The sequence below is a fragment of the Apus apus genome, chromosome 12 (genome assembly GCF_020740795.1).
Source record: "Apus apus isolate bApuApu2 chromosome 12, bApuApu2.pri.cur, whole genome shotgun sequence".
Lineage (NCBI taxonomy): Eukaryota > Metazoa > Chordata > Aves > Apodiformes > Apodidae > Apus > Apus apus.
This window is the reverse complement of record NC_067293.1, coordinates 12,156,292-12,174,268: the sequence shown is the minus strand read 5'-3', so window position 1 is coordinate 12,174,268 and position 17,977 is coordinate 12,156,292. Positions and strand designations below refer to the sequence as shown.

Genomic DNA, 17,977 nt, shown 5'->3' with positions numbered 1-17,977 from the left:
ATTCAAATAAAGTTTCTGAGGTTCAGCTGAAACTTTGCAGGCAGAGAATAAAGCCTGTGTCAGGCTGGGAAAGTGATCTGTAACCTGAGCTTCATATTTTTTTTAACACTCGGTAGTTGAGTCAGCTCCATGGGGAGTTCCACACTGTAAAACAGTTTGGATGCAATCCTAGCAGAACAACTTGATGGGAAGCCCAGCTCTCTGCCTATGCTCCTGGTTACTACTGAATTTTCCAGCTTGGATTTGTCTCACAAAAATAAGCCAAGCCTGTTGTTGGGAAGGCACTGAGAAACTGCAGCTCCCAGTGGTATTTTCAGGGAACCTTAGGGGTGCCCTGCACCTCTCAAGAGGCAGACGAGGAGCTCTTAGCCAGCAGTGTTTTCCCATTATACACCCATCATCCTTCTTTGTTAGGAGTCAGATGCTGCAAGAAGACTGTGAGTCCTGAGCATTTTGCAGATGAATGTCACTTATTAAAATCTCCTCTGTCATGGGGTACTTTTTCTTGCCTCTTTGGATGACATGCATTTGGATTGCCAGTTATTATGTTCACTCTGGCAGGACATCAGGAAACAAAATGAGAAATAGCACAAGAGAGAATTATGTCATCTTTTTTTCCTCCTGACTGCCCACCACAGCTTCCACCCTGTAATCCCTGCTGCTGAGCACCTTCCAGATTATGTTGGTTTGTCTCACTCATACCCACTGGTTTCAGCATCAGCTCACGGAAATGTCACATCCCAGTGATGTTTAGAGGCCTGTTGACAATAACTTTGGCATAGTCGGGTTTCCACCTTTAGAGCCTTGTTTCAGGATGTGATCAGAGATTGTCTCTAGTGTACTGTCACTTGCCAAGGGCTGAGCTAGAGGAAATCTTCCTAGTCAGCCTTTCTGTGCTGGAAAATGCAAAGCTGAGTTTCTTTTCAAGGAATTGCTCCCCTGGGAAGAAAACAAGTTTGAAAGCTCTTGAAAAGACACAACTAAAATTATGTTAACTTTTTAGGTTTATTTTTTTAGGGAGAAATTCAGGTGACTAAACATAGATGTCTGACATCCTTTGAGACCCCCCTTGGCTTCTGAGATACCCATGTGATATATGATTGACAGATATCACACGGGGGCACTAGGAGACCCAGTCTGCTCTGGGAGGCTGTATTCCAGTGTGTCTCTCAGAGCTTTCAGTGCCCATGGCTGTGCAAAAAATCACGCTCTAAGATGGAAAGGTTGCACTGTTTTTGTTAAACAGCTGTATGAAAGAGCCTTGAAAAACACTGCTTCTACAGTGGCTGGAGATTATTTCCCCCCATGTTTTGGCTTGGCTGGTTAACACCAGGAGCAGTCATTTGCCCACTCTCCCTAGTGGCTATTTCACAGTGCCTCATCAAACACCGTATTCTTTAGTATCAAGGAGGAATAGTCTACCTTCCACACCTCCCCCTCCCAGTCATTACTGGTCTTAATGTGTAAACAATTCAGGCTCTATCAGTGCTGCAGCCATACAAGCCTTTCTGTGGCATCATCTATGAGAAATCAAGTATCTTTGAAAAAACAAATCACACAACTTTTTCTATCCCTGATTTACAGTTTCCAAAATCCATTTAGCAGGAGAGAGAATAAACTCACTGTAGTGTGTTTACTACTGTGCAGTACCCCTGGAGCACAGGTCATCCCTTTCTCATATTGTTGTACTGCATGACCCAACTCTCTTCCAAACCATCTGGAAGAAGAGACTGACTCTTGACTGTCTGAGAATGAGGAAAGCCTGGGGAAAAATTTAGGGCAATTACATTTTCATAGAAATACTAATATATAAATAAATAACACATACATTTAGGTCAGACAACTTGCTTTCGGTTGACCAATTATTTAGCTGCTCTGTGCTGCCTTAGTTGATCCCCATTAGGGAATCCAGTCAATGGAGTCCTCAGTCCAGCCTATGCATGCTGAATTGAACTTTTCCATATAAAACTGTATGTGGAACATCTAATTCACATATGTAAAAATGGCCTGCTTTTCATGTCTCGGTGAGGACAATCTGTTGTAGGAAATGAGCTAAGACCAGTTAGCATTTGATAAAAAGGAAATCCCCTTTTTATTGCTTTCTTTTTAACTGGGTTAAGTTCATAACTTGAGGGGTGGAAAGTGAGTTTTCTGTTAGCTCTCAATGTAAATAAACCCTGATTTTAAAGATCTGGAATGCCTGAAATACTGGAGCAAACAGAGGTTTGTTAGCATTTCAGTTCCCTTCTGCGGGACACTGTATATCTTGTTTACATTTTCCACTCTTCCTGGCTTGTTTATTAAGAAAACACAGTTGGGGTTCTCATCTGCTCATGTCTTTTAAGTACATAAATCAACTAGACTTGTTTATACAAACCTTTCTGAAGTGAGTGGCCAGGACAGAGGACATGTTTTGTAAAACCATTTTGTCTTCTTTGCTTTCTGCATCTGAAAAGTTGCAGCTTGTTGAAACCACAGAACAGGTTGATTCAGGCTGGGTGAAAGCCTCCTGGAGCAGATGTCCTGTCTGCCACTTAGAGACCTTTACATCATGCCATGAGCTGTTTGCTGCCTTTCTGCACCTGGATGAATTGCACTTATCATTCTTACTACTAGGTCTTCATGCAAGGGTTACAGCAAATTAACTGATTCTTCCCTCAGTCAGTGTTGGCCATTTTCATTGTGCTCCCTAGTTGTGAGAATGAAGGCAAGGGGAAGGGCAGAAAACCTTTAGTAGGACACAGGTATGGAAATGGGCCCTGCTAGGGAGCCAGCCTGACCTTAACATACACAGTCTCTGCACCTTCTCCAGAGAAGTAAAGCTGTTCTTTTTGCTCTCCCCCTAAGAAGTCTTTGCCCTGAATCAAATGTAGAGATATCAGCTTTTCCCTTATCGCTGATGTTTTCTCCAGCACTTTGGAGACAAAGCAAGAAGCTGCCCATGGGTGTTCCATAGGCAGTGAAAGTGTAGGCAGGGACATGACCATGGTTGCTGTCTCTTTCCTCAGAGTGCCGGGTGATGAAAGGGAGCCCTGCAGCTGCCACGGGCAGTAAGTCCTCTCCCACCCCTCAGAAGAGCTCAGCAAAGAGCCCAGCCCCCATGCGCCGGAGCAAGTCTCCAGCCGATTCAGGTAACCATCAAGATGGTGAGTGATTTTTTTTTTTTCTAGTGTCTGAATATTAATTGTGCTTAAGAGAAAACCATCTATTTTGTGTCTTTGGATACACTGGCCTTGGGTGTTGCATATGAAAACTCATTTTTTAAAAACAAGAAGCTGGTGATGTGTAGGGGGGCATTTAATAATTATTGGAGAAGAATTCTCTGGTCGGTTAAGTGCAGTTGAGGCTTTAGGTCAAACCACTCACAGTCTCACAGCCTCCTGCACCAATAAAAGTTTAAAAGAAGTTTCTATTTCCCAGGCAGGAAATCAAGGCCCTGGTGCTCCCATGTGTTCCCTACAGATACAGACTGATTTAGAATAACCTCCTGTGCAACGCAAACGTTAATTATTGTACAGGTCAGAAGTGTCCCCTTCTAATCATTATTTAACAAAGACCGGTGACCTTGCAATTGGAGAACTGGTGATGGTTTTATTGATGTGATACTGAGACATTCATTCTCTAATAGAAGAGAAGGAAAATGAGAATCCTGTTGTGGTGCAGCAGCTGGCACTATTGGAAATGCCTCCCTCCCTCTTCAGCAGCAAGTGGATTAGTGATGTAGCACATCAGAGAGCTTCAGAGCCTATAAATGAAAGACTCGGCTGAATATTCCACTTCTGGTAACTGATAGTTTTTAGAGTCATGACAGAGAGGGTGGATCTCCAGGCGTGTCATCTGTCTGCCTGGTTTTTTCTAAAAGAAAACCAGACATGACCTTTCACTCAAATGGCCAAATCACCAAATAAGCACTTCAAGATTTTATGAGAGTTTCATTGCTTAAAATCAAGTGACCCACAGTATTAATACAGGTGATAGAAAACAGAAATTGCTTTTCACCTTCACAGTAGCATACTGCACGTGACACCACACAACAGTTGACTATCAATAGATACTGCATTACTGGATAATAAATTCTCATGACAGTATTTGAAAATACTTTCCTCAGGAAGGCATTAATTTGCTTAAGGTCTCTTGATGTTCTGCAGCTACTTTCAGAAACAATGTGATATTGGCTAGCACATGCCATGACTCTGATTTTTAAGATACAGAGTTCATTCATAGAGTTTCCCTTCAAGATTCTAGTGTGGGCTGTTCTTCAATTCAGGCTTGCTATCATCCATAAACCTTTTACAATCCCAAATGCATGGTCAAGATGTGTAGGTACATTGAAGACGTGATGGAAAATATGCTGTTGATTTATAAAAAAAGCACAAAGACAACTCCCATTCAATGATCTGGGCATCAGCTCATGCATGAGTTGTGAAACGTCATTTAAAGCTTCTCCATGAGCATCAGGTGCTAATTACTGTCAGACCTAGACTTCATTGCATGAACATACAGTCTAATGTGAAATGGCAACTATTGTGTTCCTGATTTTAACTGATTGAATGACTCACAGGAAGAAAATGGTGAGTCATCTGATGATGTTTAATGAACACAGTTAGCAGAGCCTTTGAGAAGGAGATTAAAATAACCAGAAATGCTGAACAATAGACAGATTCTGGATTTAAGGCCAGTAATGAAGGACAAATCAGGTTTCTTTAATCCATCTAGACAAGGGTCATTTGTACTTTCCTGTGATTTCAGTGCTGAAAAAATGGCAGCCTGTCCTGCTTAATGAGAATAAAAAATAACAGATCTCTCTCAGCACTGGAAAAGTAATAAAATACAGTTGTTTTCTCAGGATAGAGAGAAAAAAAGAATATCATCTTGTGTTCTTGTCCCTTGAATTCATAATAAAGAAAGTGGGTCTACACATGGCTTGTGTAAGTGATCAGAGTCAACATTTACATATAAACACTCCACAGGCTTAGCTGGATTTTGAAGTTACCACATTAAAAAGGTAAGGAATGCTGAATGAAGCCTGATTAATAAAAGATGATCCGACCCTTTTTTTTTTCCAGCTTTCTCACCTATTTCATTTGTGAAAGGATTTTAAAGCAGTTTTATTTCAAGTATATTAAATATTTTTGCTATGTGTTTGATCTCCTACCTATATGTACTTTCTGTCTTTGCTGTCTTCTACTCTGCTACGGTTGCCATATCAAAACTTGGAATTTGGAATCCTTGATTCTATGCTATTAGTTTTTGTTCTTTTCCAGGTAGATTTCTGTTTCTTTTTTTCCCACTATAGTCTCTAAGGTCATTGTGACATATCTGGTCCTTGATGTAAATGCATATTCTGAAGTAAATCTTCATGCTTTTGAGTGAAGGAAGTCTGAACCCTCCTCATTGCAAGCACACAGTTACAGAAAAGGACAATATTTTCTTCTGTTTCTCATCCTTATTATTCCATTCCCTGTTAAAACAGATGGGAAAATGGTACATTATTTAGCAGCAGCAAAAATGAGAATGCAGTGGATTTCCATGTGGACCATGGTCTGCATGCAGTGCCCACAGACTCAGGCTCAAAGCAGATTGTGCACACAGAGCTGTGCCTCACTGCTTGGCAAGAGCTTTGATGCTGCCAGCAGGTAGTGGACAAAAGTAGGAAGTCACTGTTATAGCACAGAAAGAACAGAAAAAAAGTGCTTCAGTAGAGCTTGTTAGTGCTAGTTCTGAGGATATAATGTTGAGTGTTCAAATGTTGCATCCGCTTTCCCTACCATTCACTGTAGGAACATTTCTGATCTTTCTGTGTCAGCATAAATAAACCACTCCTCATTCAAAGCAGTGGAAAAGCTTTCTGCCCAAGCAGCAGCTGTCCTCCACACAGGCTGGGGGACTCGGGGGCTTGTGGTTTATTCCAGTCTCTTCCACTGACTCACTCTGTGGCTTTGAGTGCATCATTTAAGCTGTTCATGCCCTCTTTCCCAATGTATTGTCCAAGACAGCTATAACCAATCTGTATACTGAGCTCTGCAATCTCCCCATGGAATCATGTACAGAAAAGACCTTTGAGGCTCTTTATTTGGGGTTTTTTGAGCATTCTGAGGGCATTTGGAGAATAACATTGCTAGCACCGAAGCTGTTCTCTCAAAGAATGCCATAGACAAGAGACATCTTCAGCAGCAGAGTGGCTGCAGCATGTGCTCCAGCCCTTCCAACAGAGAAAAGCCACACTCCAGCATGGCCACCATCTACGGTCCAGTGGATCAGAGACTGACACACTCTCCAATGCATTCAGTCCTGCTGCACTACACTGTCAGGTTAGGCAAGTGAATGAACACAACTGAGTGGCCTGATGCTGCATTAGCCATTGCCATAGGCTGTGTAGATCCCCACCTAAGTGGATCTGTCAGCCTGGAAACTTTCTGTGTAGGGATCTGCCTTCTGTGCCAGCTGATCTCTTTGATACCCCTTACTCCTTCTGGTTTTGACTATGGGTTTAGTGATCTGCTTCTCAATGAGAAACGTAGATCCAGGTATAACTAGCTTTCTGGGAGAGCCATAGGGAGACCATACAGCTGGCTAGAGTCCAGTTTCCCCTGATGGCACCTAAAGCTTCGTTCCTGGCTGTGGTCTCTGTGGCCACCTCTAAGCCAGAACAACAGCAGAATACAGAGGAAAATACATGTAGCAAGTCTTTAAATCTAGCACTGAACAAGAGGCAATTTCTAAGCCATTTAATTGCTCCTATCACCAGCTAGATGTGAACTGTAATGTATTATTTGACTTGTTTTGTTACAGCAGTCCTGGTAGTGAGCCATGTAAGTAAGTGGTCAGCTCCCATTCCAAAATAACAAGGCTTAACATGGAGCAATGAAGAACACACAGACAAAATATTTTGTTAAAAAACATCAGGACAGAAGGCCGTGCACAGAAGTGCAACCACACAGAGTGCCAGCTCCAGCTGCGGCCATTCGAGTTCACTGGTTGAACTGGTACCTTCTGCTGGAGGTAATTTGCCTCCTGCCTAGATGTGTCGTGGCCTCACTCTGAAAAGCTCAATTTCCTCTAGGCAGCCAGAGCCCTTCAGCTGCAAGGATATTAAAAAAATGACATAGCTAATCCACAGAAATGTGTTGAACACAGTTTTCTTGGCATGGTACTTTTATCTCTTTATTTACCATACAGTCATTTAAATGAATGAATGAAAACAAAATTAGTGAAATAAGAAATGTCTTTCTATAAGCAGATGGTAACAGACCACAGTCCTTATATTCCCAAGGGGAATCCTTTCTTCCTTCTTTCATTAACCCCAGACCCATATATATACCTTCTCAGCAATGCCAGTGTGTTTCTGTTTGATCCAGCTATTCCTCCAGACACTATGCTGATCATTCCATCATGGGCTGTTTTCACCTCTTGGTTCAATTTGACTAGAAGGCCCTGGCTGCTGGAAAACTGGGCATAAAGAGATCAATCTTTGTGGTGCTGCTTTGGTCCATGAGCTTTAAATGCATTGGGTCAGCATGACGTTTGGCAAAATATCTTTAACAGAACACTCCAATGAGAAATCAAACCAAACCAAAGACAGAGTTAAATCTCAGGGGAGAAATACAGGGGATAAAACAGTGATGTAATTTGATGTAACTTCTTTGTTATAAAAATATAATTTATCTTACAGTAACTCACATAACAAACAAAGGTTCAGTTGTATAAATACATGTGCTGTGATAGGAAAGTTTATGATTTTTAAAATCAGTGTGACCTTAGTCCTCTGTAGTACAGAGGTACAGATACCTCAGCTGAAATGTGACAGTGTCTTTCCCCAGCTTGGCCTTCATTTGGCTTGGGGAGCCCATAAAGAGGGCTCTGAGGCGCTGCTGCAGGACTTTAATTTCTCAGTCCTTTAATAGAAGGGTTTGGACAGAAGGACAAAAGCATATTCACAAGGCAGCAGCAATTAGCAAAACAGATACAGAGCGTCAGTCTGTCCTGACTGCAGATCTGGCTCCCTGGGGTCATTATATATGAATGTGTTAAAAAGGCAGCAGATGTCTTTTGGATTGCACACACGACAGAGCAGCTTGTAATCCCACTTGGCTTCCTTACATTCTGCTAGCTGACTATCCACAGCTCACATCCAGCAGAGAGATCACTCTCACGAGATGTGATGAGAAAAGGGTGCCAGCGCTGCAGAGCTGAGTGCTTGGAACCTAGGAGGTGCCCAAGTGAAGGGTGCCTATGCAATCTGAATTCTTCCACTCCAGAATAAAAACAACAATGGAGTCTTCATTTTTCTTACAGGCTCCCCTGTCCTGGAGGGCAGGATGGCCCATGCACACTAAATGAGCTCCTATTTCTACTTTTTTTTATGCTGTTCTTGTTTGGTTTGTTGCCTCTTTATTTCCTTGGTGACACTTCAAAACCTGGCCTGGAGACAAAACTATCCATGTATTTCATGGTTCTTTTTCTCATTCTTGTCATGTATGAGCATGTGCTCCTCAGACTAGGAACTCATCTGCAGAACCCTGAGAACCCCAATGGAGCAAGGACAATTCACCTTAATTTACAAATCAATAGAAAAAGAGAGATCTCCACACAGTTTGAGCACTTGCTGTAATCCTTGGGCCCTGCTTTTTCCAGTTCTGTTCATTGAGAGAAACATGAGTTAAAAGATGGACCTCATTCACCTCATCTACAGGTCTCAGTGCTTATCATTGCTAGAAATTCAGATCCAGAGTCTCAGTCATCTAAGCAAACCTGAGCAACACTCAAGGAGGAATTTGGCAAAATATCTCTGGGAGAAGCAGGGAGAGATTTCAGTTTATCTGGATCTCTTGTAGCCATCTCAAGCATGACATTATACTACACTCTCCATCTTTCCTCTCATTTGCTGGGCAAGCCTGATTTATCTGCCAAATATAAATTGCCTTGTGCACTGAGGGAGGGAAGGATCCAGTGAAACCAAGTTGTGCATGTGTTCATGCAATTAAAGGATGTGTCATATGCACAAAGGGGCTTTAAGGTAAATTGAGGTTGCAAAGCAAATACAATAACACAAGTAAGGCATAAACCACAAACAATAACATGGTGGAAAAAGACCCAAATTAATTAAACTGAAAGCTGATTATAGAGAATGGTTTCCAACAGCCGAGTTTATGTGAGACATTCAGCTACCATAACTCATCTGCAGGTTTTAGAGGAGCAGCAGCATTATACACCACCTGGGATCTGCTCTTTGCCTCTTGTTATTTTCTTGCATTTGAGTTCAAATGCAATACATGCAAGTTTGTTTATGAACTCTATTATTCATGATCAGACACAAGGAGAATTAACCTGGGCTGCTTAATTGTTGCTCCTGCTGCAAAACTCTTTGTATTTGTAATGATATACCTCTGTCTCATTTGATTTCTGATTTGGGTGTCACATCTGTTTTTTCATTGGTGCTCATAAAATATTAACATCCCTGCTGTAGCATTTAAAAGTCTCATTGTATTAGGGAATTTATGTCCTTCCTTGCAGCAATTCCATCTCTCTCTTAGCTGTTCTTCCAGCCCTTCTGTTTGTGGAAATTTGGTTTCTTGGTAAAGTTGTTAAATGGCATTATTTGTCTTAGGAAGGATTATTTCCTGCCTCGGGACCAGCGACATTTGAAAATAAAGAAAGAAAGAGGCATTTTAGAAATTAGAGATGGATTCTAGCTAATATGGGTCACATTAGTACTATTGTACCCCACTTTTTCTTTAATAAAAAAAACCAAAGTCACTTGGTAGAAAAAAAATAAAATAAAATTCCAAGTTCTTTTATTCCGAATTGTCTTCATTATGCGGCCTATAGTTAGTGAATTCTACTTTTTTGCCCACCAGCCTCGAGGGCAGCTCACTTTGTAGAACGGGAGCAAAGTGAAAAGCAGCACGTCGCAGTGCAGGGAATGGTGTGGAACAGTTTCTGGGTTTCCATAACTAGGAAGGGCTTTTTCCCTCTGCCAATAAAGACTGATTTAAATACAATGGGGAGGTGAAAGGTCACTCTGTTCTCCAATTATCTATAAATCATTATTTCTACCACCTTTTAAGAAATATCTATTTCCTCAATGAGGTGCATTTGTAATGGGAAGACAGAGGGTCCCCATCACCCTGGATCTGACCTGCTTTAACATGCTGGTAGCTCCTCCTTTGTTCTGTGCCTTGGAGTATGTGTTGCTTTACACTTACTTGAATTCACAGGTATGACCATGTATGCATTTGGGCCAGTGATGCTATGGACCTTAACTGCCCCCTGCTTTCTCACTAGCAGATAATAGAGAGGAGGAAGGAGGCTGTCTTCAGTCCCATATGCTGAAATCATCCATCCTCCTGTGTGCATGCCTTTACAGTTAAAGTAATGGTATAAAAAGATTTTAGGCACTTATAGAGCAGGACAACAAACCTGGATCATGCTATGCTTTTCTTTCTCTGTGTGAAACATCAACACAATGAAAAATGCAGTTATCTGGAGGCCTGGCAACACTCTTCCCATTTAAGGAAATGAGAATCAAAATATTGGGGATTTAGTTTTGTGGCTTGTGCTGAATATGTTAACATCTGGAGGAGGTTTTGGAAATGTCACTTTCTGTAGACTTGATTGGGATATGTTGTTTAATGCTCCTAAGGCCTCAAGCTTGCTGCTGCTTGGATTACAAAAATAAAAGGCCAGAAAAGATAATATACTTGGACGCAGCCAGCATGAATCTGAATTTCCTTCCCTCAAGTAATGCTGCTTGTGCTGATGGAGCTGTGTGTTTACAGCTTCTGGTAACAAGCGTGTCTGTATCCCTGGAGTCGATGCACAACCTATGAATGACCAGGCTCACTATGCAGATAACTTTATGAAATAGATATTGTGGCACCTGGCAATTATCAGAGACATTAGCTTACTTCAGAGAACATCTGTGGTAGGAAAGAAGAAATTTTCTTTATTCCATTTGGTTTCCCTTAATTTTTCTGCATTGTGCTATTTACTTTTATTCCTTTTTAGTTCAATAAATGCATCATAGCCTGCTCTGATACAGACCTAGGGCCCTTCACTTTAACTAAAGGCTATCTTCATGAAAGCCTCAATGAACAACCTTCTAAAAGGTATTTAGATTAATTTTTTTTTTAATATATATTTTTTTATTTATTTTTTTTTTAAATGGAGAATAACGAGGTTTTCTTCAAAGCAACATGAACAAGGAAAGCAACCCGAAAGTTCAGCTTTTGACCTTTGCAAGAGGATTGTTGCTTGATGTGATTTTCCTGTTTCTCCCCCTGATGGACCATGTTCACTGCTCTGGTGCAGGCAGTGGAGGAACAGCAGAACCAGCCCTGGCCTCTCCCCAAAGAAGTGAACAGGGACATGCCACCCTGTGCTTACACCAGGGCTTCACAAGGGCTCTTTTGGTCATTTAATGCCAGCCACAGCTAACTACATCTAGGGCATTCCAGGCAGCTCTTTGTCTAATTTGTAATGGGTATGTCTGACATCCAACATTTCTTGTGTAGGATCCAGGATATCTGTGGCCTCTGGTTTCCACTCCTTAAGTGCCATGTGGTTTCAATTGTGTTAAACTGTTTGAGAATACAGAAATTGTTTTCTGTTTTTCTGATTATGTATCTCTTGGATATTAGGTGAATATTTGTCATGTGAAATATTGCTTCTTCAGTGTATTTTGTATTTTACAGTCAATTATCCTGCACAGCTGAACCCTCAAGGTGGGTGAATAACCATGCTGTTGGCTTGGCTTTTTTCTCCTGCCCAACATGAATAAACTACAGCATTTCTGTCTTCCATCTCCCCAAGGGAGAAATAAGATCTTCCTCTTGCTTGTCTGACTGCTAGCTTCTGTCTTGTTTTCTGACAGCAAATGGGACCTCAAGCAGTCAACTGTCTACACCCAAATCCAAGCAGTCCCCGATCTCCACACCAACCAGCCCAGGGAGCCTCCGTAAGCACAAGGTATTATGTTTCTTATACCTTACTACAGCTCTTTCTTCTTTAGTCTACTCAGATCTGTACAATATTTAAGTCATGGCCATACTCTCTGAAAGCACAGCTCCTTATAATGAAACAGCTGAGAATTTGACCCATTACCAAAAAGGATTGTCACTTTGGGCTCTAGCAAGATGGTGAAAAACAAATAGTTAGCCTGTTTCTTTCACTGGAGTTATTGTGTTGTGGAGATCATCCATATGGATCAGAAGAGATAACTTAACCCTGAGCTTGTATTACTACTTGAAAAAAGTTCACAAGCTATTGATGGATATGATCTAAATATATAAATAAATGATATAAATATATAAGTTAAATAAATAATAAATAATATATAATATATAAAAATCCTCCTCTCTTGAAAAGCCTAAAGTGTTGGCAAATCTGGTTCATCAAACAGCAGGAGAAATAAAAATGCTCTAAGACATCAGTTTAATTATGCTTCTCAAGGATTTTTAAAAATAATTTAAGGCCACGCTCTGTTTTACAGGAAATAAGTGATTTTTTACAGCTAGTGTAGCAGTTGTGTTCTGGTACAATAGTTATTTTTCCTGCTACAAACAGGTTGTCTACCAGGTATCACGGCACCATAGTAGAGATCAGTAAACCTGTGCTAGTTCATAGATAATTCATGTATTGCTTTATTTAAAAGGTAAAGCAGCTGTCCCAGCTTTTTATATTCCTCGTATTCACTGCCATTCTGTGCTGAGTCCAAATTTTCATTTCCACTGGCTTTCTTATTTTTGGAAGAGCCACAGTGTTTCTTCCAACAGTCTTTACTTGATGCAAAAATTGGAACTTGGACATAAATGTAAGTGTGAGAGGAGGGCAGAGGGATTTCTCTTTAGCAACCAGAACGTAGCACTCAGCCCGAGTATGATTTTGAAAGCATTGACTTGAAATTCTGGAAGAGTAATTAAAAATTTTGGATAGTGGTGAGGTTTTGCAGTCTTCCAGCCACATGTAATCCGCTGTGGTCTAGACTGCACAGGTTGAAGTCATTTTGTTTGAGGATTATGCATTATTCTGAATGTGAGGAGTGGCAGCAGCAGCTGGACTACAGTTGAGATAGTGCAACAAGGCACAGAGAAGTCAATGAGAAGAATCTCCAAATGTCCAATGGGCTTTGGATTACACCTCTAACATGTAAGATTTTGGATTGCAGACCTTTGGATATAGGGTTGAATGGTACTGGGGGAGCCTGGGGTGGACTTCTGGCTTCTCAAAAATCAGATCTTTAAAATATTCCCAACATATGGAGAGGCTGTAGTTACTCAGCTTTACTTGATTTTCCTTCTAAACACATAGCTGAATCCAAACACTATCTCAGTTTTCCTTAGGACTTTACTCTTATCTCAGCTGCTCAGTCTTAAGTCTGAGGAAATGTACCAATTTTAATACAGTGGGCCCAGATTTATGATGAATTTATAATTGAGAACAAGATCTGACCAACAGCCTGAATCCAACAATTGCCTGTGTGTATTTCAGCAAAAGAAATGCTGTAAATTGCATCTTTTGCTTCAGCCATCAAGGGAGTCAAAACATTTTCCAAACACTATCTCATTTAGGACGTTGGAGATGAGGATTTGCTTCCTGGTTAAGATAAGTAAAATTCATCTTCTTTAATGTTTCATGTATGTTTTCAGCTGGCTGATTTATGACCTTTCCAGTGAAGCCCCTAGAACATTTGTAATAGATGACCAGCACTGATGGCAAAGCCAGTCTATCCACAAGCTTCTCCACTAACTTCAGCTAATCAGCAAACAAAAAATGCAGCACTTTCGGTTACCAGAATACTCATGCATCATTGTCTTCCTCCCAGAAGCAATTTCCTCCTTATGATGAAATAATTTTCTTCCCCCCACCCCCACCCACTTAAAGCTCAAATGATCCATGCTTGGGTTGAGTTCACTACAAAGTCCTATTTTACCTCTTCCTATATCAAGACGGTTGTGAATTTCCTTTCTGTGTATTTTGACTTTTCTTCATTCTGCTCACAGTTACTACCTGTCTGTGGGTCAGAGTTCAAAAAGGTCCAAGGACAGGTTTAGCCCTTGAGCCTGTTGCTGTACCTAGTTCCATGCAGAACTTTAAGGAACTGGAATGAGATGTCCACCACAGAATGAGACCCTAGAAGATCATTACATTCAGCATTTGATCCAATTAATAAACTTGGGATTGTTTTCTTAGCCCTTCTAATCAATCAGAAATTACTTAAAATAAATAATAAATAATGGAACGTGATTTTCTTAGGGATTTGTTCTAAGGGTAACTGTCACATGCAGATAAGACTTTTTTTTTGTGGATTTAGCCTCAGAGAAATCTGTTTAAGGAAAAGTCCTGCCCATTTATGCATGTGCTGTACAGGACACATAGATCCAGGGGGGATTAAAAGATACTTCTCCAATTTATCACTAAACAGTCATCTTCTGGTACCAAGATTCTCTTCCTCCACTGTGCAAGTAACGTGCCTTGATTTTAGCCTTGAACTACCTGGAAAACTGGTCAGCCTGTCCAGTAACCAGTGCATGAGCCTTCCACCCTGTGCTGATAAACTGCACGGAACTGGACCATTTGGCTGCTTCCTTATGCATGACCAAAGGAGGAAACTGACTGTGTGAGTTAACATTTTCTTCTTTCTTCCTACAGGACTTGTATCTGCCTCTGTCTTTGGATGACTCTGATTCCCTTGGAGATTCCATGTAAAGCAACATGAAACTAAATGTCCATATTGCAAGCTATGTTCAAGATACAGTAGAGTACTTCTGCCAAAATAAGCAGATAGGTGACTGGTGCTTTCAAATCAGAAAAAGGACACACAGTTATATGTCATTTTTTTTCTGTGATTAATCCTCTGTGCCACAAATCAACACCTACCAGTCTATAGAGATAGAGGGATACCATTCTTCTAAGTTACAGGGATGCAAACAGACATTGTGAGCAATTTGGGGCCAATATGCCAATACTGTATGTTTCCCATTTTCTTCTATTATTTCTTCTTCTGCAACTATATTCCTAGCAATAGTAAAGTAGCTCCCCCAAAAGTGTGCAAACAGATTGCTTGCTGACCAATCTGTAAGCTCAGGTAGAGCAAATTATATTTTCCACCTGTCCCAACTTCCAGTGCTTCCCAGCTCAACTGCTTCTCATTTGCAGCCCTGAATTTAGCACCTGCATACTAACTAGTATTGGTTTTATTGTTGGAGGTTAGGAAGGAGTGTGACTGACTAGTTTGATGCTTAATCTGCCATCAGAAGCTTGGATGAGACAAGGAATGATTGCCTAAGGTGCTCAGTAAGGTTAGTACGATAGTAATTAAAATATTGGGATTTTTTTTTTTTTTTAATTGTATTGATTAAGCAAAAGTCAGCTGAGTTATCTGGAGTGAAAAGACCTTTTGCATATGATCCAAAGATACTGCTTGCTGGTAACATTTTTTTTATACCTACCCTGTGGTATCTCTCTATCTCTTTGTAACAGTAATGCCTTGTGAACAGCCAACACTGAAAACACTGTGAAAATTTGTTTTCAGGATCAACACCCTATAGGTCACTTTTTATAGCAAAAATTCAATACACTTTTTATAAAGGAAAACCTTGTATCTGTGTTTTGCGAGTAAGGATTCAAGCTCCTTTTTTATAAAAGCTGGCAATTTTCTTTTGTTTAAAAAACACATTCAGAAAAATGTACAAAAAAAGCCAACCAACAACTGCAGAATGGTAATAACTTGGTTTAGAAATCTTATCATCACTGCTAAAATAGACATACGTAGTTGAAAAAGAAGGTCAATTCAAAATAATGAATGTTTTGATAGTTTTTGTAATGTTTAAGACTGCATATTTCTTTTTTTACACTTCAGTATTCCTAACTATGGCCAGATTCTCTACTTATATAACAAATGGAATTTTGTGGTATTCAAAACCCCGTATTTTAAGAAGCTCTTCTATCTGACAAAAGCAAACTTGCTGTATTTAGAGAAACCTTTTGCTATTATTAATGGGTAATGACTCCTACAGAATGCAAAGTTCATCTATTCACGCAGGGCTGGTGGTTTTCACTGCACTGAAGCTTTGTCACAGGCTAGCTGGCATTGCCTCCCTTTCTCATGGAATAAGCTTTCAATGAAACTGATTACAACAGAACTTTACCTAAATGAAATCCATACAATCAAATCTTTCTTTGTTGCTCCATTTGCCTTTGTTTCAACATACGCACCTACTCCCTTGCAACCCCTTGTGATTAGAATGAATTGTAATCACGTGATGTTTGATGCTACACGAGTGTTGGGTTGTTCCCAAAGCCACTCCACGTTTTGTTTGCTTGCATTGCTGGTTTGAAACAATCTGTGCAGGCTGCATCTTTAGGGGTTCATATGATGATACATATAATTCAACTTTAAAGAAAGATATCTGAGAGAGGCCAGGATTGGGAATTATCAAGTGGTCAGAGTTATCTTGCACCAAATTTGCCCCTGGTAGTCTTAGTGCATGATCATTTACACCCAGAGTTTTGCACAAGGAACCATTTGTTCCCACAAATAGCTTCATTTCATTTAATAGCTCTCTGACTACATGACTGCTACGTGATGGTTTAGCCTATTGTATATAGAGTCCTGGCTTTAGTTCAAAGGCTAAGGGCTCACATTGAAGGTTTGTGGGGGGAAAGGAGAGTAGTGGGGACAAAGCAGAGGTGCAGTAGTCAGGCCACCTTCATTTAGCCCTTGGCATTGCTAAGTTTAGTGTCTGAATGGGAGCAGGTCTCTTAGTAACCCTGTGCCTCAATCTTTCTGTCTGTCCCTACAGGGACAGCACTGTTCTACCTCACTGGGGGTTGTGAGGCCAAATGTTGGTTAGTGTTTGCAAAGTGCTTTCAGATCCTCTAATAGAAGGTGCTGAAGTATTGCAGATTTGGTTATGGGTGCTAATTTTTGGCTGTTAATCCTGTGGGTGCTACTGTAGACACCGGTTGTGACAAAGTATGATTCTTAAGCATAAGGATGTCAGAGGCCATGGTTATGCTAACAATATTATTCATCAGAGCTGCTGTCTTAGTGAAAGCTTAAGTGGGACAGATAATTTCACATGCTTTTACCCTCTCCTCTATTCTGTTGGTGGAAATCTCAGAGTCCCTCCTCAAGTCCCTGCCTTTCCAGGGACCCTGATTAGTAGTCATGATCTTTCCTGTTAGAGATTATGGACTTGGGCTCCTTTCAAAGGGGTCACTTCAGTGACAGCCATTCCTGACACAGTCAGGGTTAGCATGTCCTGCCACCTTTCCTGAGTCTCCACTAAACCAAAAGACCAGCCATGATGTCACATCTAGGTTCTCCTGCTGTTTAGTACAGGGCACTCACCACAGATCTACCAGGAAAAACCTCAATCTTTGATATCCTTTGGCAGACTGAACTGCTAGTGCTGATGGTGGTAGGAAAGGAGTCTGACATGTGCTTTCATCCAGTATCCATGAGTTCAGTTTGTATAAGATAAAGCAGGATCCCAAGGGGTGAAGGAACCTTTGGATGGATGGTCGTGGAGGCAGCTGTGGAGAAGTGGTTCCTTTCCTTCTTGCCACAAGTAATGTTTGGATATGTGAAGATGCTTTTCCTGGTGGAGCATGCCAAGGAATCACCAAGGCCCTCTTCCTGAGCTGCACCTAGTGACACATCTAAAATCTGATCCTACAAGTGCTCCCTTAGAAGTGGAGTTTTGTTTGCACGAGGATCATCCCAGGGTGGGGCTGAGCCCAACAATTCCTTCAGGGAATTAGGGGAACCTTGAAAAGGCCTAAAAAAATATATTGTTCAGTGGGAAAAATAGCCATTCAGACCAGCAGAAGCCACAAAGAAAACAGGGTATGAGGCCAAACTCCCAATTTTTAAAAAGCAATTTTCTAGGTAGAAATGCCTGGGCAGCAAGAGAAGTCAGTGAGCATTTCAGCTGTAACATAGAGTTAAGTCTGTATTAATGCAAATATTGCA

At 40.8% G+C, this 17,977-nt stretch overlaps 1 protein-coding gene across 2 annotated transcripts in view; it reads left to right on the top strand.

The window, feature by feature from the left end:
• The window catches only part of DCX (doublecortin), a 63,223-nt gene extending 48,401 nt beyond the window's left edge, over positions 1-14,822 (top strand). Inside the window, exons 4-6 of one of the 2 annotated variants that reach the window (XM_051630485.1) lie at positions 3,009-3,131; positions 11,873-11,967; positions 14,650-14,822. In XM_051630485.1, coding sequence (XP_051486445.1) covers positions 3,009-3,131; positions 11,873-11,967; positions 14,650-14,706 — 275 coding nt within the window. In that variant the 3' untranslated portion in view covers positions 14,707-14,822. Of the gene's footprint in view, positions 1-3,008; positions 3,147-11,872; positions 11,968-14,649 lie in introns of both variants that reach the window. The other variant, XM_051630484.1, reaches the window with a different exon arrangement.
• The last annotated feature ends 3,155 nt before the right edge of the window (positions 14,823-17,977 follow it).